The 26,791-nt window shown below is 57.2% G+C and overlaps 1 protein-coding gene across 13 annotated transcripts in view; it reads left to right on the forward strand.

Annotated features, from left to right (window-relative positions):
- Positions 1-26,791, forward strand: part of ARHGEF10L (Rho guanine nucleotide exchange factor 10 like) — a 155,474-nt gene that overhangs the window by 100,798 nt on the left and 27,885 nt on the right. For all 13 annotated transcript variants that reach the window (XM_058553030.1, XM_058553039.1, XM_058553029.1 and 10 more), the window contains 7 exons: positions 1,634-1,749; positions 2,255-2,382; positions 3,785-3,885; positions 11,973-12,094; positions 18,148-18,234; positions 20,271-20,497; positions 22,445-22,599. In XM_058553030.1, coding sequence (XP_058409013.1) covers positions 1,634-1,749; positions 2,255-2,382; positions 3,785-3,885; positions 11,973-12,094; positions 18,148-18,234; positions 20,271-20,497; positions 22,445-22,599 — 936 coding nt within the window. The remainder of the gene's footprint in view (positions 1-1,633; positions 1,750-2,254; positions 2,383-3,784; positions 3,886-11,972; positions 12,095-18,147; positions 18,235-20,270; positions 20,498-22,444; positions 22,600-26,791) is intronic.

Consider the following 26,791-nt stretch of genomic DNA (forward strand, 5'->3'; position numbering starts at 1 on the left):
CTGACCCGGGAGGTGGCCTCACGGGGCTGCTGGCAATTCTGGAAACTCTGAGGGAGCGATTGCACCATGCGCTCTCGACCTCGGAGGGCTGGGCTGGAGGGCTGGGCCGGATGGCTGCGCCCACTTCCAGATGCTGTGTCTTCCCCAGGCTGTGAGGCAGGAAGGGCTGTTTTGCGTCCCTGACTCTCTGTTCACAGAAGCCCCCGGGAAGGGCTGCTCTCCCTTTGCCTCCCTCAGAGCCACCTCAGCCAGAGGTGCCGCCAGACCCCCTGGAAAGGGGAAAAAGAAACTCTCGCTGAACCCCAGTTGGCATTGAATGATTTTTTATTAGACTGTTATTCAAATATGTGCAAAAATAAGACTAGGTATAATAAACTCTTTATGCTTATATGCCTTGAACAACCATAAAAGCAAAACAAAATCACAAATGGAATAAAAATGAAACTGCAAAACAATAAGTTCAAATCCACAGCAATAATTTAATGTGATGGATGATGTTTTGCTGGAACCAAATTGCTCCCACTGTGGATGTGGCCCTCTAACGGGGCAGGTCCTTTGGAGTTCTCTGCGCGCTATGGGACACGGGGCGCCTTATGGCCACCGGCGTTTTCCGCCAGCTCACCCCGTCTGGGTCACTGCCGAGCCCTTCTTTGCCCTGCGTTTGGTGTGAGCGCGTTGCTTACCTCCCACGCCCATCTTGCGTCTTGCTCGTTCCTTGGTGACCATTCACCTGGCCCTGCTCAGGACCAGAGTCCACGGAAGCCCTGACTTGGCGGCAGAACGTGGCTTTAAAGTCGTTATGTCCAGGTGACTTGGGATGTGCGTCTGCTTTTCAGATAATCATCCAAATGAAAACCTGAAATAAGGCCTCCCCTGCCCTCCCCTGAGATGCCATAAGACCTCAGCTTGAGAAGCCGTGGCCTAGATGATAGAGCCCAGATTCCCTAGCGTGACAGTCAGGGCCTTCCCCGTCTCATCCTGCTCGTCCCTCCTGCTCCATCTCTTGCTACCCACCCCTTGTGCCCCTGACACTCTGTATTATCACTGGAGATCTGGTCAGCCTCACCCCATCACTGTCCCATCACCGTGATATCTTTCTCCCCAGTACCTTCCACCATCTCTGGTTGTTAATTGCCTGCTTCCCCTCCCTGCTCCCCCAGGTCATATGGTCCATAAGAGCAGAGAACCTGTCTTGTTCACAGCTGTCTCTCCAACACCTACAATAGAACCTGGCACATAGCAGGTCCTCAGTACATCTTTGAACAATTTGCTATTCATGGGCTTCCTCAAGCCACAGTGCCTTTGCACATGCTGTTCTCCTTTTTGGCAGTGCCCACCGCTCCCTGGCTCTGTGAAGGCTCCTCACCTCTCACAGGCACCGTTGGTTCTCAGTCTTCTGGTTTCCTATGAGCCTTTGTATAGACTGAATGTGGCCCGGATCCCAGGGGCTAGACTTTACCTGTGATTGGATCTGTCCACCCCCAGGATACAAGAGCCTGGTAATGTTTCCTTCTGTATCTCTAGTGCCACGTCCCCACGGTGACAGCTCTTCTTTTTGCAGTGAGAGGATGCTTGGCTGCTTCTTTGTGCCTTCCCCACCCCTGAGGCTGAGTTGAGTCTCTTCTCTGCCCAGATAAGGTGTACTTCGGGCCCCCGCGCCTGTTCCAGGAGCTGCAGGACCTGCAGAAGGACCTGGCCGTGGTGGAGCAGATAACCCTCCTCATCAGCACGCTGCACGGCACCTACCAGGTACGCAGCGCTGGCTGGGCCTCGTTGGGCTCCAGGTTGCGCCCTGTCCGCAGCTCCCAGACTCAGCAGGCAGAGTGGGGGGTGGCTCCTCTCGGCCCAGGCTCCCGACATCCTCTGGCCTCTGAGCTCCCACCAGCAGCAGGGGCGGCTGAAGCTCCCTGTCGCTACGTGGAAGTCTGGTGTGCGGGGCATTATTTTTGTTCTCTGCACGGTGGCCGGTTGGTCTTGCAGCCCCTCTCTGGGCCTCGCCCCAGGCTGGAGAGGATGCTGGCTGGGAGGGTGTGTCTCTCTCACAGGTGCCAGGTGGGGCCTGAACCAAGGGCTGGGCAGCCTGCCCTCGGCCTGGAGCATGGGGGCAGTCGGCCTCCTGCTTGAGGCTGGATGAGCGGTCCAGGCTGAGCTCCAGGACTGCTCCCCGTCCCCTCCCCCCGGGGGACCCCAATCGCTGTAGGATTTTGGGGAGCTAACGGGCTGTGTATGACCTCCTTGGCCTCCTCGACCCTAGAACCTGAACATGACGGTGGCTCAAGACTGGTGCCTGGCCCTGCAGAGGCTCATGCGGGTGAAGGAGGAGGAGATCCACTCGGCGAACAAGTGCCGCCTCAGGCTCCTGCTTCCTGGGAAGCCCGACAAGTGAGAGGAGGGGCTGCCGATGAAGTGGGGGCACTCGGAAGGGCCCCAGAGCCGTCCCGTTCCTCAGCATCACTGTGATGGGAGTGGGTGTGTGCGCGCTACGGGCCGTGCCCGGCACGGCGTTTGGCACAGAGTAGATGCTCATTGTTGAATAAATGAATGAATGAGTGAACAAGCTGTTCATGCCGGGGGTGAGCCCCATCCTCTGTTAGGACCCTCGGACACTCTGCTCTTGGTTGGGTCCTTTTCACTCACAGCAGACTGTGCCGTCCCTGGGGTCAGGCCCCGGCTCTCCTCTTGTGGGCCTGCCTTCCCCCAGCATGTCCCCTGCCCCCAGTGCCCCCATGGGAGCTTGTGCTCTGTAGACGCTCAGCTATCACTGATGACAGCCCGGCAGAGATGGGGACGGGTGTCTCTCTGACCCTCTCGCAACTCTGTAAGTGGGTGTCATTACCCCATTTTACAGATGAGGAAGGTGAGGCTCAGAGTTACATGATGAGCCCAGGGCCACACAGTAGGAGGAAGAGCTGGGTTCCCAAGGTGCAGTGAGGGGCTCAGAGCCTAGGGTTTGACCTCCTGGGTGGGGAAGGTAGGAGACAGAGTGTTGTGAGCACTATGGCTGCAGGGGAGGGGACATCGGAGCACCATCATTTGAGGCTCAGGACTTGACTCTGAGAGTCAGCAGCTTTGAGCTCTGACCCAAGTCGGCCACCACCCTGCTGGGTGGCCTCACACAGCTCCCTTCCCCTCTCTGTGCCCTTTTCTCCTCGGGCACCATAGAGGGGTGGTGACACTTGTCCTGCCCACCTCCTGGAGTGGGGATGGCCCACGTGGAGAACAGGCCCCAGAGAACTCTGAAGGGGCCCCCCGCTGCTCCAAGGTGAGAGGACAGTGTGGTGACAACAGTGACCTCCGGCTGCCCCCAGCCTGTGCCCAACCCCATTCATTCATGTCTTCGTGTGTCCGTTCAGCACACATTTACTGAGCAACTGCCCTGTGCCAGGGGCTGGGAGCAGCCCCGAGAGGCCCCGCCCGTCCCCGCAGAGGCTTGCGTGTGCAGGTGTCTGCCAGGCCTGTGGAAAGCTGACCAGGTGGAGCCCTGGAAGGGCCTCTCGAGTTGCAGCCTGCAGAGGGTCAGGCCCACTCCGGCTTTGCTAGGCCCCCACCCGAGGGGCTGGGGCTGGGCTGGGGAGGTTCCTCCCTCCTGGGGCCATGGTGGGTGGAGGGACTCCTCCTCCAGGGGACTGAGGCTTCCCAGGCCTCCAGCCTCTCTGGTTTTGATGCTCTGAGCGCACCTCGCTCCCTCTCCGGGGCACGTGGGTTGAGGGAGCGGCTGGGTGCTTGCCCGGGGGAGCTAGGCCCTTGTTCTGGGCACTCATGCTCCTCGCCCTTCTCCCCGCAGGTCCGGCCGCCCCATCAGTTTCATGGTGGTCTTCATCACCCCCAGCCCCCTGAGCAAGATCTCCTGGGTCAACAGGTTGCACTTGGCCAAGATCGGACTCCGTGAGTGAAGCCCCTGGGAGAGCAGCTTAGGGGACAGGGGTGCGGCGAGGGGAGGTTTGGGGTGTGTGTGTGTGAGTGGGGGTGTATGTGTGAGTGCGTGGGGGGCGTCCAGGCTCCTGAGTTGGCGGGAGGTGGTGCAATGGAGGAACAATGGGAGCCAGGTTCTGAGTCCTGAGTCTCTGCTTAGTGACCGTGGACAAGTCACTTCCCCTCTCTGAGCCTCAGTTTCCCCATCTGTAAAACGATGGGAGTTGTCAGAAAGTAAATTAGTGGTTGGAGGGACCTGGGGGGAGAGGGGAATGGGGAGTGACTGCTAAAGGTTTTTTTTTTTTGGTGGAGGTGATGAAAATGTTCTAAAATTAGATAGTGATGATGATTGCCCAACTCTGAATATACTAGAAACCAGTGAAGCGTGCACTTTAAAATGGTGGGTTTTGTGGTAGCTGAATTCTATCTCAATAAAGCTGTTACCAAAAAAATGATGCGGGTTAGACTAAACTGATTCTCAACCAAGGACCTCTTTCCTTCTTTTTTTCTCCTATGCGTCCCCTAATAACACAGATAAATCATGGACATTTGTATTTATAGAGCACTTCCTGTGGGGCAAGCGTTTTTCTAAGCATTTTACACACGTCTCTTTCATCTCACATTCACGGTAACCCTAAGAGATATGTCTGCTGTGAACCCCTTTTTACAGTTGAGACTTCTGAGGCCCAGAGAGGCGCAGTGACTTGCCCGAGCTCACACAGCAGGAAGGGGCAGAGCCAGCAGAGAAATTCCTGTCCGTTCTGCTTCCTCAAGTTGGCGAGTTTCTGCCTGGCAAACCACTTGTGTTAAGTTATAATTACTTTATTTGTCCTCTTTTTGAATTAACGAAAGGCCCAGTTCCTTGCCCATCAGAGCTATTATTGCCTGAGACATACCAGAATTCCCATATGCTGATTTCCAGGCAATAGCAGGGACTTTTTTTGTTTTTGCTTTTCCTGTTGTGATCTTTTTATAGGTGAGTGTCTATTTCCAATATGTTTTGAAACATTTCTGGAAAGAAGTTAGGACCTTCATCACTGGCTTTCATCAATTAAAAAACTGTTTATTGAGTCTCTACAGTGATTTTAGGCATAAGGGAAAAGGGCAATGACGAAAACAGAAAGATCTCTGCTCTGAAGGAGCTTACAGTTTATGAGGGGCAAGCAGACGTTACATGAGGAGCAAATCCACAGGGAGTGGCAGTGCTGTGAAGGGGATAGAGTCCCCATAAAGAGATAGAGTCCCATCACCCGATGGGACTGGCACTGAGCCGGAGGGTCAGGATTGCTCTCGGGGAGGGCCTCTGAGGAGGTGACATCTGAAGCCGTGAAGAGATGTGCACAAAATGATCCAGGCTTCAGGAACAGCAAATGCAAAGGTCCTGAGGTGGCCAGAGCTGGTGAATTGGGGGGAGAGAAGTAGGTGGGTGGAAGTGGGGGCCGGTTTTCCAGAAAGCCAAGGTGAGGCGTATGGAACTTGTTCTGGACATGATGGGAGCTGTTTGTTGTAGCACTGAGAGCCGGACAATGTCCTGATTTGAGTTCCACTGAAGTGGATCGTTCTGGCTACTGTGCGGAGAGGGCGTCGGAGAGGCAGGTGTGGAGGTCAGGGAGGGAATGGGGAGGAGGTTGTGGCCTTGGAGGACTCACAATCAGAGGCTTCTGCTCAGCCTGCCCCTTCTTGGATCTGCTGCTGATGTTGCGCAAGCCTCTGCTGGATGTTTCTGGGTGACCGGGAGGCCTGTGGAGGTTGGAGAAAGGATTGGAGCAGAGGCTGCCCCGGCCCTGGCAGAGGACGAGGGAGTTCTGGCTGAGGTGGCTCCTCCTCCCCGGCCCATGGAGCAGGTGCGTCTTGGGCCCGAGCCCTGTTCACACACCAGCTCTAAGAGCAGGGAAACCTGCTGTTTGACCCCGGGTGCTCTGCTGAGTGGGGCTGGGCGCTGGAGCTGGAGGGCGAGGAGCTGATTAAGGGCCTGGGAAGAAGCCCAGGCACCTTGTCTCCAGCAGTTTCACTGCAGCAAAGTTTTAACGGAAGGAGAGTCATTTGAAATCTTATTTGAATGCCTGGGTTCCCCTGGGGCTTGAATAATTTGTTCCTTTTATTTTGCCAGTTTGTATTTTTTTATCTGCAGTGCCTGGTGGGGGGATAAATAATATGAGCCCGTTGGAAATAGAATACGTGAAAAACATTTATTCGTCAAGGATGTTATTCCTGCAATTTCTTTTTTCTGTATCTTCCGCTCTCCCTGACTACCGTGTGCTGAGATCATAATCCACCGAAGACTGAGAAAGGAGAGGGCTGGGGTGGGGGCGCCTGGGATCCGGGAGGGGGCCCTGGGGAGTCTGGGGACCCCGTTCACGTCCGAGCATGGCCACCCCGTGCGTGTGGTCCGGGGGAGGCCGCTCCCTCCTGTAACCAGGACTGGAGCTCCCTGGGCCTTTTCCCCCGTTGCATTTTGGGATCTTAGCATCGTGTGAGGTGGAGCCAGACTGGGTTCAGTTCCCAGCTCTGCTGCTTCCAGCTCTGTGATCGCGGGCGGACGATTTAACCTCTGGATGCCTTGGAGTCTATCAGCAGATGGGGAGAATCCAGGGGCCCCTCACAGGGCTCTTGTGAGCATACGGGGAGACGGTGCCAGGAGGGCACCTGGGGCAGCCGGCGCCTGGCACGTGAAGCTCCCAGAACAAGAGTGTCTGCGTCTCAAATGGGGAGGTGATGGGCCTAAGGTCACACACGGTTTAGTGCAGAGCGGGGCCTCCCACCTCGCTCTGCCAGTTAGTCTCCGGTTCTAAAGGCCCCGGAGGAGCCGAGGTTGGGGGCTTCCAGCGCTGCTTTCCCCTGACTCCCCACCTGCAGCTCTCAAAGCTCTGCATCTCGGGCCCGTACGCTCCACGGGCCCCTGGAGCCTCTCCCCTCCACGGCCCTCTTTGTGCCCCCTCCCCAGAGGACCTGGGCTGGGCAGGCCACCGGCTGACCTCATGCTCACAGGGACATATCCACGTGGGCCGCGGCCTGGGGGGCCCTCCCTTGTGCCTCTGACATGGTTAGTTTTTCCAGCCCTCAGTCCTCGCAGAAACGCCAACACTGCACCCGACAATAAACGCGGTTACAGAGTGCTGCGCACGGCCCGGCAGCGTGCATTGTGCGTTCTCATCCTCCTCTCCATCCCACCAGCTCAGAGGTCGGCGCCGGGACCTGCCCAGGCCCTCGGCCGGAAGTCGCGGATCTGCCCTCCAGGAGGGGGCCGAGGGCATTGGCCCCGGAGCCCGACTTGGGTTTTACCCCAGCTGGGTGACCGTGGCCACTCGCCTGGCCTCCCTGGACACCAGCGTCTCTCTCTGCAGGGGAGGGTGTTTGGAGAAGACGCGTCCTGAGGTCCCGCCAGCCCCGATGTCCGCGGCTGTGACGAGCAGCACCTCCGTGGTCCTGCGAGGTGTGACAGGGCCTGACGGCAGCCTGGGATTTGGGAAGGTAGAGAAGGGCAGCCCGTGCTGTCCCCTGGGGCAGCAGTGACAGGAGAGGCACAGCCCTGGGACTGAGCACAGCAGGAGTGTAGGAGGCTGGGTGGGCTGGGAAGCAGGACTGGGCCGGGGGTGGGCTCTGCCTGGTGGTGGAGAGCGGGCCGCTGCCCTCAAGTGTAGTGATAGACATACTCCTAACCACAAGGACAATGATCATAATGGGTACTATTTCTTGAGTGCCTGGGGTATACTAGGCAATACATATATTCTTTCCAGTGCTTACAACTCCAAATGGTTGGAATTATTTCCCCCATTTTCCAGATGAGGCAATAGGCTCAGAGATGTTAAGTGTCCAGCTCAGTGTCACACAGCGAGCTGGAGGCTGAGTTGGGATATGCCAGGGCCCTTCTGGCAGAATCAGCCTCCTGTGGCTGGTGGGGTTGTTCTGAGGGCTTGGAGGTGGGGGAGCGGAAGGGGATGTGACTCCAGCCCTGGAGCATTTCCCACTGCCCCACAGGGTGCTCTCGTGTTCACTGGGTGCTGGCAAAGAGAATTGGGTGCTAAATAAGCCCCCACTTAATGTCAATTGGAAATCACAGCTCTGCCGTTGGTGCCAGTTCTTAATGTCACTTATCCCAAGCGGGCTTTCAGTTTTCAGTGGCAACAACCTTCTAATTTGGTCTCAGCCGCTCTGGTTTTGTGACGGGAACAATGACAGTGGCAGATGGGGAGCAAGAGCTCCATTTTCTTTTAACGTTCCCAATCGTGGGCAGGGAAGGCGCCATCTGGAAGGAGAAGGTCAGATCATTAAAAAAGTATACAATAATAAATTGCCAGGACGTGATGGGCTGTGGGTGCGTTGTCGGGGGAGAGAGGAGATGGGAGGGGGTCCGGAGGCCGCTGGAGAGGAACTGGCTTGAGTGCTCCGTCGTGCCTTGTCTGGTAGAGGTGGGGACTGCGGGATTGTTAGCTCCTTGAGAGCCGGGCAGACTCTCACGTCTCACCCGTCTTTATTCGCCGCCCAGGGGCTTGTCCAGGAGGCAGCGCGGCCGTGATGCGAGCATCTGTCATGGAGAAGGGGCTGCCCCGCAGGGCGGGTGTTGCAGGCGCTGTGCGAAGTGCCCCCTGGGCTAGATCCTTGGCCCCTTGGCCCTGCCATTGACGTCCCCGGTCTCCGTTTCCCCAGGGTAGGACCGGGATGGAAACACTGACCTCCCCTGGTGGCCATGAGGGTAAAATGAGACCACATGTGGGACAGAGCTTTGGAAACTGTGAAGTGTGGTGCACATAGTCATTCTGTTATGGTGATGCTGTCCTCTGCTGTACTTTTCCTTTCCTTGATGGCTCTCCTGCTCGGTGGCAGGAACCAGGTTTCATGTGACTCTGTCTCCAGGGCCCCGTGGGGTGTCCACACGGGGGACATTCCTGAGCTCGTTTAGAGTGCGGTCACCGCCCAGCGACTCGACTGCTTGAGGGAGAGGGTGCGCGGGCGCGAGCCTCCGCTGGAGCAGGCTGTTCCCGTAACGACGCCTGACATTTGCGAGTGTTTCTGACTTCTTAAAGAGCGCGCGCACCTGCCACCTCATTCCTGCTCCTCCTGCCATGACCGACACCTGATGCCACCTTTCCCTGGCAGCAATGGCATTTTTTTAAAGCCACTTTATTGAGGTATGATTGACATACAAAAAGCTGTGCCTGTTTAATGCATACAACTGGATGAGTTTGGAGATAAGGTACACACCTGTGAACCCATCGCCACAATCTATGCCGTAAACAAATCCACCGCCTCCAAGAGTTCGCTCCCGTCCTCTTATTTATTATTATTTTTTGTGATAAGAACACTTAATATAAGATCTATCCTCTTAGCCAATTTTAAGCACATAATTCAGAATGTTAACTATAGGCACTGTGCTGTGTGGATGGTCTCTAGGATTTATTTGTCTTGTAACCAAAGCTCTCTACCCCCTGATTGATTGTTCCCCTTTTCCCCTCCCTGATGACGGCCTTTCTCCAGTGCTTGCTCTGTGCCGGGCATTGGGGTGGGGAGTGGGGGAGTGGGGTACCGCTCTCCTGGATCGTTCCCGTTTGACAAATCCGGAAAATGAGGTTCTGAGAAGAGACTTTGTTCATACTGCACACGTGTTGATGGTCTGTTGTGTGTCCGGTGCTGTGTGAGGGGATGGGGTGGGGTGTAGACGGAGATGGTGTGGAGAGTTTCAGCCTGCACAGAACGTGAGCGTAGAAGGGGAGGCTGTGGGTGCACGTACACACATGCACATACACGCAAAACACACCCGCACCCACATGCACAGTACACATGTGCATGCACACACGCACAGTACACACAACGCATGTACACACACGCACACACACACACGTACACACATGCATGCACACATACATGTACATATACGCACAGAAGAAAAAAGAGACGAGCCAATAAAAGAGCTGGAAACCATGGTAAAGGGCACAAGCCACCCCAACAGGGGCTGAGACAGAAAATGATGGAGGTGGGTGATGGTCGGTTATAGGCCATTCCGAGAAGGTGGACGCTTAACCTAAGCCTCGGAGAGGAGAGGAGCCAGCCTGGAGAGAGCTGAGGACAGCGTTCCAGGCAGAGGGAACGTCCCCGCTTGTCCTGTTTAAGTTGCTGAGGAGAGCCCAGCGCTGTGGAGCCTGTGACGGCGGGATGAGGCCGGGAGGGAGGGAGAGTCCTGCAGCCCTTCTGGAAGCGTTTGGATTTTATTCCGAGTGGACTGGGACTGGACTGACGTTTTTAAGCGGGGGACGGCGAGGTCCAGCAGAAGTTTAGCAGAATGGCTCTGGCTGCTGGGGAGGGCTGACTGTAGGGGGCAGTAGTTAGTGTGGGAAGACCAGCCAGGAGTCCCCCTGTGGCTGGTGGGCAGGGTGGCCTGGGTCCCGCTTCCTCGTTGCCACTGAGCGCTGCGTTGGGGTGGGGAGGCTGCTGTCGTGACTGTTCAATCGGTGGCCTCTCCTCCCGTCTCCGAAGCTCCAGGTGCCCATCAGCGTGGTGTCCTTGCGTTAGGTGCCCCTCTCACCGGGGCGTCCGGGGCAGAACTTCCTCCTCGCTGTCCAGCGCACCATGTCCAGGGTCAGTCATGCCCATGGGTGTCGGTGGGGAGCCGGTTGCTGGAAGACTGCCTAGTTTAGTGCAAAGAACCCTGCCTTTGACTCAGACAGACCTGAGTCCCCATCTGGGCTCTGCCACCCAGGCACGCACGTGGCCTGATCACTTACTTAATCCCTGAGTGTCAGCTCATCACCAGTAAAGTGAGAATCATTGTGCTGACCGTGCTTGGGTATTGTGAAAGCGAAGCCGGCAGCATTGTCTGTGGCACTCAGTGTGTGCCTGACGCGTGGACACATCGTAGGCGCGTCTTAGCCGCACTGCCCCTGTCTTCGGGTCCCAGGAAGGGAGTCCTCATACGGAGTGTACAGAGGGACGGGCTCTTTGCAGGGAGAATTCTTTGGGAGGGGTGGTGGTTTACTTACTCACTTGCCCCTCCTTCCATTCATTCTTTCCGCCCATGTTTGCTGAGCACTTACTAGGTGCAGGCAGCATGCACGGTGCCTGGGAGACAGTGGTGAATGAGAGCCTGGATCCCTGCTGCCCTGAACTTACATTCTAGAGACACGTGGAGACAGACCGTAGACAAGGAAATAGACAGAATGATTTTAGATTGTGGTGAAGGCTCTGTGGAAAGTAAGACAGAGTCTTCAGAGCCAGAGTCTCTCTCCCTCAGACAAGGGGCCACCATAGCCGGGGTGGTCAGGGAGGCCTTCTTGGAGGTGGCAGCATGTGAGGCAGCCTTGACTCATGTGAAGGAGCCTCTGTGGAGAACATGGTTTAGCAGATCCTCTTGAGCGCAGAGGTCTCCAAATGTGAGTCCAGGGTCTGGGCAGGGGCCTGGGCCTCTGCACTTGTAACAGGTCCCCAGGGGCTTCGATGCCCAGCTGGACTGGGGAACCTGGAGGCATGTGACCTCCTAGGTTTTGGGGTAGCCTGGAGGGACGCAGGAGAGAGTCTTCCTCTTCTCCTTCATCATCGCAGTCAGGTATAAAAGCAGCGTGGCTGCGTGTCACAATCCAAAATCATCTCGTCCACTTGCTTGTTTCTGGCCGTCTCCCACCTCTTGAAGGGACGATCGAGGCAGCAGGGGTCTGGACTGAGTTCAGCATCGTGATGCTTTCTGAACCCTTTCCCATCTTTCATTTCACTGACTCTTCACAACAAGGATGAAGGCAATTCACTCGTCCCTATTTCATAGGTGAAGAAATCGAGGCTCAGAGAGTTGGGGTGATTTGCACAGGTTGCTCAGGGAGGCGGCACTCCAGCTGGGACTCAGACCTTAGGTTTCCCGACTCCCTGCCCGGGGCCCACGGCCGTGACCGTGGAGCGAGGCCGGATCTCATCTCAGACGGGCTGGAGTGAGGCTGGGGAGCGACTGGCTGGGTCAGTCCAGGCCCCCATGCAGGCCGGGCCTCCGGGGCCTGCGGTGGCCCCCTGGGCTGGCAGGACTACACACTGCCCTCTTGGTCCTTGGACTAGCCTCACCCACCTCCTTCCTCTTGCTGTAGGGGAGGAGAACCAGCCGGGCTGGCTCTGTCCGGACGAGGACAAGAAGACCAAAGCCCCATTCTGGTGCCCGATCCTGGCCTGCTGCATCCCTGCCTTCTCCCCCCGGGGCCTCAGCCTGCAGGTGAGTGGAGCGGGTCCTGCTGAGCCCGCCACGAAGGTGGCTGTCATTCCCCTTCTCCTGGGAGAACCAGAGGTTCTAAGTGGTGCCCACAGCAGGAGAGGCCCAGCTTCAGTTCCAGCTTCTCGACTTCTTACTGATGGAGTTGCTCAAGCCTTTGTGTTGCTGCAGGAGTTAGCTTTCCCACCAAAAAAATGGGGGTAGATGCCCTCTGTGGGTCAAGTGAATGGAAAATTCTGTTATTTTGAGCTAGCAAATAGCAATGATCTCATCAGTTGGTGGCATGACTCCAGCTCAGAAGATAGGCCGGAATATGCCCAAGTGGCCGTGCCAGACTCTCTGGGTTGGACTTGTATGATGCTGCCAGGCGGGAGCAGCCGTGGCTCCACAGCCAGAGTGGCTCCCATGTGTCAAGTACCTACTGTGCTCCCCTAGGGCTTTGCCATCACTCTCTTCTTTGAATATTTATCAGAACCCCATGAGTGGAGGTTTCTAGATCTATTCCACAGGTAAGGAAGCTAAGGCTCAGAAGGGTGACGTGGTTTTCTAAAAACGACACAGCCAGTAAGGATGGGTCCAGGAGCTGGAACCTGTCTGCCTGATTCTCACGCCCGAGGTCTTAACCACTAGAGTGCTCAGCTCTGCTGTCACCCGTCCCTGATGTCCTGGCCGAGCTCACCCCTCCATCTGGAGCAACTACTCCCATCCTCCTCCCAAGGAGATGAGGTCATCTGGGCTCTGCGAAGGGGAGAGCCAGCTTGGGACCCAGGCCCAGCGTCAGCCCCGAGAGACAACCTGATGGGCCATAGACTGTGGCTCTAAACAGCTGAAAGAACATACCCTTGGGACGTTCATTCATTAGTTCATTCATTCATTCATTTGTCCATTCTGCATATAATTTTTGAGCACCTACTGTGTGCCAGGCCCTGTGCTAGCTGGGAATACACTGGTGGCCAAAACATACCAGGTCCCTACCCTCATTGTAGCTTTCAATCTAGCAGAAAGAGAGAGGCAAAACCCCAGCAAATGAAAGGAACTAGAAAAAAGTGATGTGTCTTATAAAGAAAATAAATCAGATATAATAGATACAGAGATGGGGCCACATAGTTAGGGGGTCAGAGAGGGCCTCTCTGAGGACATGGCATTTAAACTGAGAGTCGTATGGCAAGAAGGATGCAACCCCTTGAGGGCCCAGGGGAAGAACATTCCAAATAGCAAACCAGCACAGACAAGCCAACAACATAGGCGCAGTCGGGAGCCGGGAGGGGCAGGCCACGGGGAGAGGAGGGTGAGTGGGGCCACGCCGGCCTTGCAGGCTGGGTCGGGTTTGGATTTTGGAAGGATCATCCGATCCTTCTGGCTGTTGTGTGGACACGAAGGGGGCAAGATGGGTACCGAGAGACCAACGCCGAGCTTGGTGGGGGGGTACTGCTGAGACGGGGCAGGAGGAGACCAGGGCCGGACTGGGTGGTGGGGCGAGTAAGGCACTCGCCTCAGGACTGCAAAATCTCAGTCATCACGATAAATCATATTTTAAGCAGTACTTACAAAAAAATCAAGTCAGCAAACTGTGGCCTTGGTCGGGCTGCTTTTTTTGTCACTAAAGGGTCTGGATTAGGGTGAGTCAGGGTTGCGCAAGTGCAGAGTTGGGTCCTGTCTTTATTTAAACTCTTAGTAATTGTTCACTATGGATTTTTTTTTGCATTATTTTTGATTTTAAAAAATTATGTTAAAATATTTTTCTTGATGTCTGAGTGTTTTGCCCCCCCCGGAAGACTTGCACCCGAGGTGAGCGTCCCTCTGTCCTCACCCTAGTCCCAGTCCTGGTGGAGGCAGTGGGCGGGGGACGTGATGACACATTCGGGGAGTGTGCTGGGGTCGTACTGGTGAATTGGTGGAGATGAGATGGGGGCTGAGGGTGAGGGAGAGGAAGGGTGTCCCCAGGACCTCGGCTTGTGCACTGGGAGGATGGTGCAGCGGGGTGGGGAGGCGTTCCCCGTGCACAGCCTGGTTTAGGGATTCAGTGAGAGAGACCAGGTCAGTTACCAGCTCGGAGCCTGACTCATGGCCGGTGGCCAGTGGCCAGTGGCCAGGATAACAGCAACAACGGCAACAATAATAGTAACAACAACAATATTATTTAAAATTCTTTAATCTTGACAGTATGGTAGCAAGCCCTTCCATGAGGGGTCTGTGTGCCAGGCTCTGTTCTAGGTGCTTCCCAGTGATTAACTCTCTAATCCTCCCTCAGAGACGGGGCTGTGAGGCCTGAGGCTGAGAGAAGGGAGGCAGGAGCAATCATTGCCCACGGTTCCCCTGGGAGAGTTTTCTCGACTGCTTCCCGATCCTGCTCCTTCCTGCCGCCTCTGGGGCGTGGCTGGCGTGTGCCATGGCATCGATCACCCCACCAGACATTTCCGGGGGAGCCAGGAGCCCGGCCTTTGTAGGGCTTTAGTTCTTATTTATTGATTGATTATTGATGGGCAGGGAGGCCTGCTGAGTCTTGCGAGCTCCTTCCCAGCATGCAGAGTTGCCCGTGGGCCTCGGGGTGGGGGAGCGGAGTCCGAGGAGTGGGGATTGTTCAGGGTGCGCCCTGCCTGCGGCTCTCCTGGCCCCAGCACATCCCGTGGAGAAGGCTGACCCTGGGCGACTTCCAGGATGGGGAATGGATTCTCCCATCGGGAATATCCGACACAGGCTGTGCCCTGACAGGTCACACCGGGCGGTGGAGTTGCAGACAGGCTGCTGCCTCCAGGGCCTCCCTGGAGGAAACTCCCACCGAAGCAGGGAGCCATCTCCCTCCTCACACCTGGGGGATGAGGGCTTGAGACGTTTCTTGTTTGGAGCTCTGGGGCCTGGGGGTGAGTAGTCTGGAAGTATCCTCAGCCCCTCCTGGTCCCCTAACTGCCATCTCCTACGGAGCCCCCCACGTGAGCCAAGGGGACCGTGAGTGAATCTCTGGGTAATGGGCCTGTGGAGCTCCCAAGGGACATAGCAGAGCCTGCACATCCCATTTGCTGGGCCCCAAGACACCACTCCTGCTCTGCCTGTGCCTGCCTCTCACCCCCGACCAGGCAGATGTGCCCATCAGCTCCGCGCTGGCAGCCAGATGAATGAGGGCCTTGGAGTGCCACGGCCTTGTCCAATTACTGCGGGAACAGAGGGGAGTGTGTCGGCCTCTGCCTGCGCCTCCCTCCCAGCTCACCACCTCTCCCCAGGCCCAGGCCCAGGCCCAGTCCCAGGGGCCCAGGAGTCGGGCTCTGCGGCTGGTCTAATGAGAGTCGGCAACCGAGTCTGTCCTCCAGGAAAGGCTTGCTGGCCCCCGCCCCTCTCCCAGTGTAGACGAGATCAGCACTCTTGTACTGCCTGCTGGATGAGGGTGTGTGTTGGGTTCTTTCCCTTCAGGGAACAGGGATGCCGGGAGCTGAAGGAAGGAGCCTTTCTCTTCTCAGTGCTGACGGTGCCCGGTGCCCACGCTGGGCCGCACCCGGGCCTTCTGACTCAGAAAGGAGTTGAGTTGGGAGAGTGAAAGAGCATCAGTGGTGCCACCCTGCCCTGAGTCTGAATCCCAGCTCTGCATGTCCCCGCTGTGCGACATCGGGAGTGCTGCTTCAGTGCTCAGTGTCACAGCTGTGTCTTCAGTGCATAAACTGGGGTGGCCACCGTGCCTCCCTGCTGGGGTTACAGTGAGGGTTACATGACACGATTCGTGTCCAATGCTTGTTAGCCTGTTGCGTGGCTTGTGCTCAGAGATCAAGAGATGGAAACAAATGTCTGAGGACAGTTTGGTCCCCAGGAAGGAAAAGCCACCTGTGTCTGTTTTGGGGGATTTCTGAAGGCCTGACTACTGAGGTGTCGGGAGATTCTGCTTGGACCCCCGGCTCCACCCAAGCTGGAGGCCTGTCCCTGGAGGGACACCAGGAGGCCAAGGGGAGGGCTCAGTACACACCCGTCCCCCCAGTGGGCTGAGGCCCAGCCTAGAGGCCTGCCTGCAGACGGGGACTGTGAGAAGGGGTGGGGTGCTGCCCTCGCTGAGTGCTTTAAGATGCACGCACCTTGGGGGACCGGAGGGCTGTAGCCCAGACCTGCAGCCGGTCCACGGCCAGGCTTCCTCCGGCCTCAGCGTGCTAGCCGAGCGGCCTCTATCCTGACCGTCACCCTCCGTTAGCCAAAGCTGCTTGCTGTTGCTGGGGCCCCTGTCTCCTAACTCTGCCACAGCTGCTTGTTTGTGACAGCCCCTCCCCTCATGGTGTTTTTCTGCTGATTGAGTGGGTTACTGCATGTAACGTGCTAGAACCTCCCGCAGGAAGTGCTTGGTAAGCAGTGGCTGCTGCCGGGTGCCCAGCCCTGTGCTGAGGGCTTTAGGTCCACCCTCTGCAGTCCCCACGACCATCCTGACGAGAGGTCAGGGTTCCCACAACCTTGAGGAACTGGTAGCAGCTGAGCTGGGCTGGGAGCCCGGGCCAGCTGCATCCCCAGCCTGCCTCTTTCCCTGGCCTGCGCCCCTCGCTCTCCTCTGCTCTGCACGGGGCACCCTGACGTTGGGGGAGTCGGCTCCTGGCACGGACGGGACTTCTGTGTCCAGGGCCTTGCCCGTCCGAGGAGCCATTTGAGTTTTTGCCATCATCTTGGACAGGGGCTCTGTTGACTCTGCTGACATCCTGGCCCACTGGTGTTGCCATGGAAACGTCTGAGCCAGGGCTGCGGTTGCCCCTCCGCTGTCTGGAGAGGACAGGAGCAGCAGCCTGGGAGAAAGGGCCAGGCCCCCTCCGCTGGGTGTGACCCACCATGAACAAAAGGATGGGGAGCAGGGGCCTGAGGGTGCCCAGGAGGCCGGAGTTAGGGGAGCCTCCTGCCCCGGGCATCTGGACCCGTGCTCCCAGCCAGGCGGAAGTGAGAGCCTGGAGTGCCGAGGCCTCCATCATGGTGGCCTGGCTCTGGATAGAATTCAACCAGAGTAGAAAGGGCCCTGGGCCTGGGAGCTGAAACTTTGAATTCCAGCCCTGACGCTCCCACTAACCTGCTGTGTGACCTTGAGCCAGTCGCATCTCCCACCCCCTACCCCCCCGAACTTCACATTTGCTGACTTCTAAATGAGGTGGCTGATGAGGTGACCTCTTTGGATCCCCTCTCTTATGGCCCTTAGAAATTTTGTTAAGACTATCCCAACAGGGCCAGGCCGGGCCGGGGCCTTCAGCACCAGCAGAGGGCAGCACCCGCCTGGCAAAGGTCCAGTGGAGGCGGCGTTCCTCCGCGGGGCACGGCAGGTCGAGCTCTCCCCACTCCACCTCCTTCCCCTTCCGTCTGGCCGGGGCTTCCAGCAAGGCCCATGAAGGGCCAGGCCATCTCCTCGCATTGCTGTCCTGGCCAGAGAGACAGACTGGCCGAGTCTAGCTCGGGAAACGGGTCCCAGAGAGCCACCCGGTGTGGGGTCTGGGGCAGCAGATGCAGGAGGAGGAAGCAGCTGGTGGCTCTCAGTGACAGCCTGTTACACACGGAGCCGCCGGCCCCCGTGGCAGCCTGTACAGGCCGCCCAGCCCTCTGGTCCCAGTGGGCTCGTCTACAGAGTGGTTCTGTTGTGGAGTGGGGCAGAAGCCAGACCTTCGGCCCCCTTCCCTCCTCCGTTGTGTTTCTCTGGAGTGATGCAGGAAGTCACAAGCCTTCCCCGTGGCCGAGGACAATCGTGTCTCCTCCGTGGACCTCAGTTTCCTCAGCTGTAAAATAAGGGGGGTGGGCGTTAGTGGTTTTCAACAAATCTTATCTGGAAGTTGCTCAGTTTGGAGAATCCTCGGCTGGCCCAGAGTATCATTCAGGCCCCTTCTGGCCAAAAGGTTCAGGAGAGCAATGTTCAAATGCAAGTGCAGAGGAACTGCCTGGATATCCTGGGAAACCGGCTGCTTTCCTGGCCCCACCCTCAGGGATCCTCATTCGGGGCCTGAATGGGGCCCAGAAACCTGCAGGTTTAACGACCCCTGAAGGTGATCCAGACAAAGATCCTCCTGCCAAATATTGGCACCTTGACACTTAACCCTCGTGTGCCATCTCTGTCTCCGCAGCTTGGGGCACTGGTCCACAGTCCTGTCAGCTGTCCCCTGCTAGGCTTCTCAGCGGTCAGCACATCGCTTCCACAGGGCTACCTCTGGGTGAGTAACCCCCACGCTCAGCCAGGGATTCTGGCCTCAGGACAGGAGCAGGGAGGGTGGACCCGGGAGGCGTTGCTGGAGAAAGCCGCCTGCCTGCTGGCCCCCGTTTGTGCACCTGCACCTGGCAGGCTCTTCCTGGGGACCTCTGTGCCCAGCTCTGTGCTTGGGGTAGGCAAGTACAGCCTAACCAGGGACAACAGAAAACCAGGGGACAAAGAAGTGAGCATGACTCTGGCAAATGGCCCTGGTGCCATGAAGGGAATGAATGGGGAGCTGTGCAGAGTGCCTAGGTGGCAGGGCCTTCCCCCCAGGGGTCAGGAGGCAGGGCTGGTGACTGCCCATCTCTCGCAGACATCCCAGCCCACGTTTCTGCCCCCACGGTTCCTGGCAAAGCCTCTCTCAGTTCAAATAGGTGCCCACTGTGTTCCTTATGGTGCAGACTGTGCCCTTCCGTAGACTCCCCGAGGTTCCAGCCTCACCACGCCTCTGGCCTTCCTCTAACTCCTCCTGCTTATTCCTGTTTCCAGGCGCTCGGGCAAGAAAACTCAAGAGTCCAGCCCAAATGTCCTCTCTGAGGGTGATTTGTTCTTCACTGTGTCCCTAATATCTAGCACATGGTGTATCCATCCATCCATCCATCCATCCATCCATCCATCCATCCATCCACCTACTCTTTTATCCCTTCCTTCCATCCATCCATCTACCCATCCAACTATCCATCCATCCATCATCCATGCATCCATCATCCATCCATCCATCTATCCATCCATCCATCCATCCACCTACTCTTTTATCCCTTCCTTCCATCCATCCATCTACCCATCCAACTATCCATCCATCCATAATCCATGCATCCATCATCCATCCATCCATCTATCCATCCATCCATCATCCATGCATCCATCATCCATCCATCCATCTATCCATCCATCCATCATCCATGCATCCATCATCCATCCATCCATCCATCCATCCACCTACTCTTTTATCCCTTCCTTCCATCCATCCATCTACCCATCCATCCATCCATCCATCCATCCATCATCCATCCATCTATCCATCCATCCATTATCCATCCATCCATCATCCACCCATCCATCTATCCATCCATCCATCCATCCACCTACTCTTTTATCCCTTCCTTCCATCCATCCACCTACCCATCCATCTATCCATCCATCCATCCATCCATCCATCCATCATCCATCCATCCATCCATCATCCATCCATCTATCCATCCATCCATCCATCCATCCATCCATCTATCCATCTATCCACCCACTCTTTTATCCTTTCCTTCCATTCACCCATCATCCATCCATCCATCCACCCACTTTTTTTTATCTCTTCCATCCATCTGTCCATCCATCCATCCATCCATCCATTTTTTTTTAAATATTTAAAATTTTTATTTATTTATTTATTTTCCCCCAAAGCCCCAGTAGATAGTTGTATGTCATAGCTGCACATCCTTCTAGTTGCTGTATATGGGACGCGGCCTCAGCATGGCCGGAGAAGCGGTGCGTTGGTGCGCGCCCGAGATCCGAACCCGGGCCGCCAGCAGCGGAGCGCCCGCACTTAACCGCTAAGCCACGGGGCCGGCCCCATCCATTTTTTATCTCTTCCATCCATCCATCCACTCAGCAAGTATATATTGAGTGTCCACCGTGTGCTAGACATAGAGGTAGAACAGTGAATAAGACAGAGAAGGACATTTTAAAGGGGCAGAGTGTATGTTCACTGTTGTTGGTTGAAATTCACTCTGTAAGGTGGAAACAGAAGGCTGACGGGTATCTAATCCACCTCAGCTCCTTACCTGATTTCCTTTGAGCCCTGAATCTACCTTGTTGCCATGGCAGCTGGGGACAAGTGACCTTCAGTGACAGCAGGATGTGAGTGGGCAGGAGGGGGACTCCTCTCGGTACCTAACCTCAGTGGCCAGTAGAAGTTAGGGACAGGTCACTGGGAGGGCAGGGGCTGAGCTCCGCCTCTGCTCTTGTGGTTCTGCCTGACGGCCTCTCTGGTCTCTGCCCCAGGTTGGAGGCGGGCAGGAGGGCGCAGGGGGCCAGGTCGAGATCTTCTCCCTGAACCGGCCCTCGCCCCGCACGGTCAAGTCCTTCCCGCTGGCGGCCCCTGTGCTCTGCATGGAGTACATTCCGGAGCCGGAGGAGGCAGAGAGCGGAGACAACGACGAAAGCCACACGGCTGCTGACACCTCAGCTGCAGTGCATCCGACCATCTGCCTGGGGCTCCAGGATGGCAGGTGAGGGGCCTGGGCCGGAGGGGCTGCGAACAGCCTGGGGCACGGCTGGGCGTGGTGGGGGCTGTCCCTCTAGCTTTCCCGGTCAGCTTGTCGTCCACCAACACTCTCCGGTTGGGAGCAGGAAGGTGGGGACCAGAGAGGCCCAGCGTGGGGGCCGAAGTGTCAGGAGCTGCTTGCACTGTAACTTAGACCCTGCAGGGGCTGCTTCACGCGAGCTGGCCCCCTCCCGGGCAGCGTGGTACCCTGGGTGAGTGCTGGCTTTGTGTCAGCCGCAGCTGGGTTTGAATCCACTGTTTCCTCTCTGCGGAGCCTCCAGTGCACCATTTGACGCTCCGAGCCTCAGTTACTCGTCCATGAAGTGGGGATTAGAATCCCCCCATGCAAGGCTGCCGTGAGTCCCCCAAGACGTGGGTCATGCGAAACCTTCAGTGCATTTAGCTGTCACTGACAATGTCCACCCACCTGTGGCCTCCATTCTTGCAGGGCGGGTGAGGGTCCCGGGCGCACCGAGGTTATGAGACCTGCTGGTGGCGGGGGCTTCCCCTGTAAGACATGCCTGGAGCTGGTGAGTCACCAGACACTTACTTGCAGAAAGGGGAACTCCGGCCAGAGCTTCAGCTGGGGCCCCAGCTGACGGCCAGTAGTGTGAGTGGAGCGTGAATATTCCCCCTGGTTAATCGGAAGGTGCAGGTGGTGAATGAAGAAGACCCTGAGGGGGGCCACGCCCCCACGTCCTCCCTGTGGCTCTATACTCTTCAATCCTGTCCTGGAGTGGGGGGAGCGGGGGGGAGTGGGTATTCCTGAGCACCTGCCGTGTGCCGCTCCCCGGGCTGGGGCTGTGACCTCGAGGCAGCCCCACTGTGAAGTCTCTCCCCCCCGTTTCCCACACAAGAAACCAAGGGAGGAGCACAGAGCTAACACACATGGAACCAAGCTGGGGACTCTAGAAGCTCCGTGAAGCCTGGGCCTGGGTCTGCCCAGCCAGGGCCCGGACTCAGGAGGTGTTGGTGAACACCTCTTTTTTTTTTTTGTGAGGAAGATCAGCCCTGAGCTAACACCCATGCCAATCTCCTCTTTTTGCTGAGGAAGACTGGCCCTGAGCTAACATCCGTGCCCATCTTCCTCCACTTTTTACGTGGGTCGCAGCCTTAGCATGGCCTGACAAGCGGTGTGTCGGTGCGCACCCGGGATCCGAACCCCCGGCCGCCAGCAGCGGAGCACACGCACTCAACCGCTAAGCCACAGGGCCGGCCCCTCTTTTGTTTTTAATGAGATAAAATTCGCGTAAAATTTACCGTTTTAAAATGTACAATTCCGTGGCTTCCAGTACATTCACGATGTGCAACCATCACCACTATCTAGTCTAGAACATTCTCATCACCCCAAAAAGAAACCCCATACCCATTAAGCAGTCACTGCACTCCCTGCCCCCAACCCCTGGGAACCACTAATGTGCTTCCTGTCTCTGGATTTGTCCCTTCTGGACGTTTCCTATAAACGGAATCATGCAACAGGTACAACGTGTGGCCTTCTGTGCCTGGCTTCTCTCACTCAGCACAACGTTTTCAAGGTTCATCTGTGTGGCACGTGGCGGTGCCTCCTTCCGTTTCCTGGCTGTGAGGTGCTCATCGTTGCCCCCTTTTGTGGGGGAACTGAGGCTCGGCAGTCCGGGGTCAGTCGTCTGGACTTGCACCCGGGTCCGTGTGACCCTGAGAACTGGCCTCTCAGCACCTTTATTGTGCCACCTCAGGGGCCCCCACCTCCAGCCCCCACGGGGGCACTGTCCTCAAAAGGCCACCCGCGAAAAATCCGAGCTCCCGAAAGGTGGGGTGATGGCCTGATCACACAGCAAGAGGCCTGGCCCCGGGGTGGGGGCCTGTCCCCAGGAGGCGCGGGGAACAGTGGGCAGGTGGGAGGCTAACGAGTGACTTGAGCCTCTCCCCGCAGCATCCTGGTTTACGGCAGTGTAGATACGGGCACCCAGTGCCTGGCGACCTGCAGGAGCCCAGGCCTGCAGCCCGTGCTCTGCCTGCGGCACAGCCCCTTCCACCTGTTTGCCGGCCTGCGGGACGGGACCCTCGCCGCCTACCCTCGGACCAGCGGTGAGGATGGGGGTGCGGGGGCGCTGGGGGCTGGATCCTGTACCAGAGTGGTTGTGGGAGGCGGGCCAAGGAGGCAGCTCAGAAACGAATCCAGGAATCTCAGTGCTGGGGGGATTTGGAGATCCCTGATCCCCACTGGGGTCCCTGCAGGGATGAGGTGCTCACTACCACGCAGGCAGCTCAGTCCGTGGGCAGGAGACTCTGGTGGGGGAGAGCAGGGACTCTGAGGTCAGATAGACCTGGCTTCACGTTCAGGCTCTGCCCTGATGATGGCTGTGTCCATTGGTGAGCCTCTTCTCCTCTGTGCCTCAGTCTCCTCATCTGTACAATGGGAATAATGGTGGTACACAGCCCTCCTGGGTTCTGGTGGGTTAGACAGCCCAGTGAGGGCAGAGCCTCCCGCCTGGCACGGTGAGTGCCCAGTGGAGTTAAGCGTTTGAATCTCCGTTATTGTATTGAGCCCTCGATGGCGCAGATGTGACATCTGGAGGGCAAGGCTGATGTGTTCGAGCTGCTGTTTCAGGAACGAGGAAGTGCTCAGGGCCCGGGCGGTGTCTTCATTCCCACCACAACCCTGAGCGCCGCCTCCTCCTGGTCGCAGACTCCCGTGCTGAGGCTAAGGGAGGGGACGCGGCTGTCCACAGCCACAGGGAGTGCCGTGGTCCCCTGTCCCCTTGTGGCTTGTTCGGCTCCCAGTTCCATGATGAGGGCTGGGCAGGGAGGGCACCCCCAGTGCCCCCCCGAGAGGGCTGACGGGCCTGACACCCTGCGACCTGTCGGTCCCCTGTTCTCCCTCGGCCTCTGATTGCTGCGTCATCGCAGCCTGTTGCAGGATTATAAACGGATATTTGTACTGAGCTATTTTTTTTGCCACTTGGCACTGTGTTGGTATTTTTAATTAGCTTTTGATAAGGCATTTATAGTTTTTAATTAAAGGGGGAAGAGGGAGGGAAAAAAAATCCCTCTCACCGTCAGACAGAGCGTGCGTGTGAATGTAAATGTGGACTAAGATCTCCGGGGATTTCGACGGGGTTCTCAAGGGACCTCCACCGAATCCTGTGAGCCCCTCCCTGCCCTGGTTTGGGCTGCCTTTGGCCCTTTCCCTCTTGGGTCCTGACTCATCAGTTAGGCGCCCGGGTGGGGAGGAGGTGAGGGGTGTGTTCGTTTCCTGCTGCAGACTGAGTGGCTCAAACAACAGAGATTTGTTGTCTCACACTCTGAAGTAGAAGTCCAAGACGAGGGTGTCGTCAGCACCACACTCCCTCCAAAGGTGCTGGGAAGAATCTGTTCCAGCCCCTCTCCCAGCTTCTGGGGGTTCCTTGGCTGTGGTAGCATCACTCCCGTCTGCACATGGTGTTCTCTTTGGGTGTGTCTGAGCCCAATTTCCCCCTTTTTAAGGACATCAGTCACGTTGGATTAGGGCCCCCCCTTCCAGTATGACCTCATCTTAATTACATCTGCAACGTCCCTATTTCCAAACAAGGTCACATTCTGAGGTACCAGCCGTTAGGACTTCCACATGTGAATGTTGCGGGACATAATTCAACCCTTAATAGGGGGTGTGGGGTCTAACCATTGGCTGTCAGCCTGGGTGGGAGCCTGGTAGATTGTCAGAACCAGAGGGCCATTGGGGACCACTGGACCCCACACCCTCATTTGCCAGGTGGGAAGGGACTCCCTAAAGTCCCGTGTGTGAGCCGAGACCGGAACCCCGTGTCCTCTCTCCGGGGCTGGAGCTCTCTCCAGGTGTAGGGGCCCGGGCGTCTCCGAGCAGAGCTGAAGCCGTCTGACCTGGAGGAGAAGGCTGAGACGCTCCAGCTTTCTTGCCTCGCACACATTTGTCCACCAGGTATTTACTGAGCACCTACTGTGTGCCGTGGACACCATGGGCAGGAAAACGGATGTGATCCTGCCCTCGCCGAGTTTATAGAGGGAGACGGAATTCGTCAAGTGAACAAGCAGGAAGCTTACGACTGTACATCATGCTGAGGGTCCTAAGGGAGGGAACAGGGTGTCAGGGGAGAGCCTGATCCCCTGGGCGTGGGGTGGGCTGGTCAGCAAAGGCCTCTCCAAGGAACAGGATCCTGAGCTGAGACCTGAGGAAGGAGAAGCGGTCAGGCAAGTGAAGAGTTGTGGGAATGGTGTTCTCGCAGAGGGAACAGCATGTGCAAAGGTCTGCAGGCGGGAGAGGGGTTGGTCTGGGGGAGGCACCCAGAGAGGAGGCTGTCGTGCTGGAGAGTAGTCAGAGGCGAAGCGGCACGAGGCAAGGTCTGGGAGCGGATGGGCTGAATCCTGTGGGCCATGGGTTTGTCTCTGTCAACGGGAAGTAGAGGGATGTGTTGGAAGTGAGCACTGTGCCTCTCTGGCTAGTGCACGGGAGTGGAGGCAGGGAGGCTGGTGGGAAGCTGCCACAGCCAGCTGGGCAAGTGAGTCTGGGTCTCTCTTTCCTTGTGAGCCCACCCTCTGGGCCTTTGGTTTGGCTTTGACTCTGGGCGAGGCCTTGCCTCACCTGGCACCCCCATGGTGTCCTTCAGAGGTGGCTAGGGTGGGAAGGGGCCCTCTCAGGACCTGCTGCACAGTATGGGGTGGGGGGATTCCTCCCCATCGCCTTTCACCTGGGCTGTGTGTGGCTGGGTCTGGAATCATCAGCCTGGCCCATGACCCAGCTGTGGAGTCTCCTTCAGAGTCACCGAGGTCTTGATACCCCTCAGATACCCACACCCATCCCGGCCCTGGAGCCAGAGCTCAGAGCTGCTCCTGGGCCAACCTCCCAGCCCTGTGCCTTAGAACCCACCTCTGCTGCCCCCTGGTGGCTGGAGAGTCTGGGGATTGTGAATAATCCAGACCCGTATCCTGGGCTCAGAGCAGGTATTGGATGAAATATTTGTCACTGTTTATAGTGACAGGTTTACTGTCCTGCCTGGGTTTGGCTGAGACTAAGATTGGATAAAACTGGCATTCTTGGCCCTCGCTTTGGCTCCTTGCAGAAGGGCAGGACCAGAAATATTAAGTAAAACGGTCAGAAACAACCTGGGGACCTGCCTGTGTCCTGGAGGACGTGTGGAACCAGCAGCTGAGAGGGGACTGTGCGGATTCCCAGGCCACCAGGCCACATGGAGTCCTGGACTGTCAGAGCTGGAGGGGCTGTGGAGACTAGCCTCCAGCTGACAGAGGGGGAAACCGAGGCCAAGAGATTGTGGCCATGGCAGTCAGTTGGCTGCCTCTGGAGCCCCTGCTTATCTGCATTCATCCACTCATTCATTCATTCATCCACTCATTCATTCATTCATTCATTCACTCACTCACTTAGCAAACATGTATTCAGTGCCTGAGAGGTGCCAGGCACTGAGCAGGGTTCTGGAACCCAGAGATGAGCCAGGTGGCCACTGTCGTTGCCCCGTCCTGTGTTTGAGCAGAGCCACCTGGATCCCCTCCGTCTCCCCTGTCTCTGAGCAGGCACAGGAGCATGACCAGGCCTTGGGGGTGAGGTGCGGGAATGTCCCTGGTTAGCTGCTGGGCATGAGGGCCAGGGTCACTCCCTGGAGGAGGCAGGTGACAGAATGGGGAAGGGGGTGGGCTGGAGGTCAGGCTGCCTGGGACTGAGTCCCAGCTGTGAGACTGGTTGGGCCTGTTGCTTCACCTCTTGGAGCCTCAGTTTCCTCACCTGTAAAATGGGGGTGAAGACAGCCCCCCCGACAGAGTGGTTGTGAAGGCCGGCTGCCCAGAACAGGGCCTGGTGTGTAGACTCGTGCTTGTTACCTTTCCATCATCATCGCCCTGACTGTTGTTGTAACCTACTGGGCACGGGCTGCCCCTTGGGCCCCTCGGTCTCGATGGCTTTGACTCTGTGTCCTGCCTTCTGGCTCCAGCTGGATCTGGACCCCTGGAGGAGCCCAGCTGGGCTTTCCCATGCAGGCTGGGGTAGGGGGCTCTAGCCTCCTGCAGGTGCTTTTGCCAAGACGGGGCCCTCATCTGGCGTTAGAGCCAGTGCCGGGCCCAGACAAATGGGCTGTCATGCAGGGGGCGGGTGTGTGTGTGTGAGTGCGAGAATGCATGTGTGTGTTCCGGAACATGTGTGAGCTCACCCAGAGCCACTGGAGGGCAAGGAAGGGCATGGAGGGATGGTGCCCCCACCAGACACGGGGGGTGGGGGACCCAGCCCTGCCCAGACCTCATAGTGGTTGCGTTTAAA

Source organism: Diceros bicornis, chromosome 13 (genome assembly GCF_020826845.1).
Source record: "Diceros bicornis minor isolate mBicDic1 chromosome 13, mDicBic1.mat.cur, whole genome shotgun sequence".
Classification (NCBI taxonomy): Eukaryota; Metazoa; Chordata; class Mammalia; order Perissodactyla; family Rhinocerotidae; genus Diceros; species Diceros bicornis.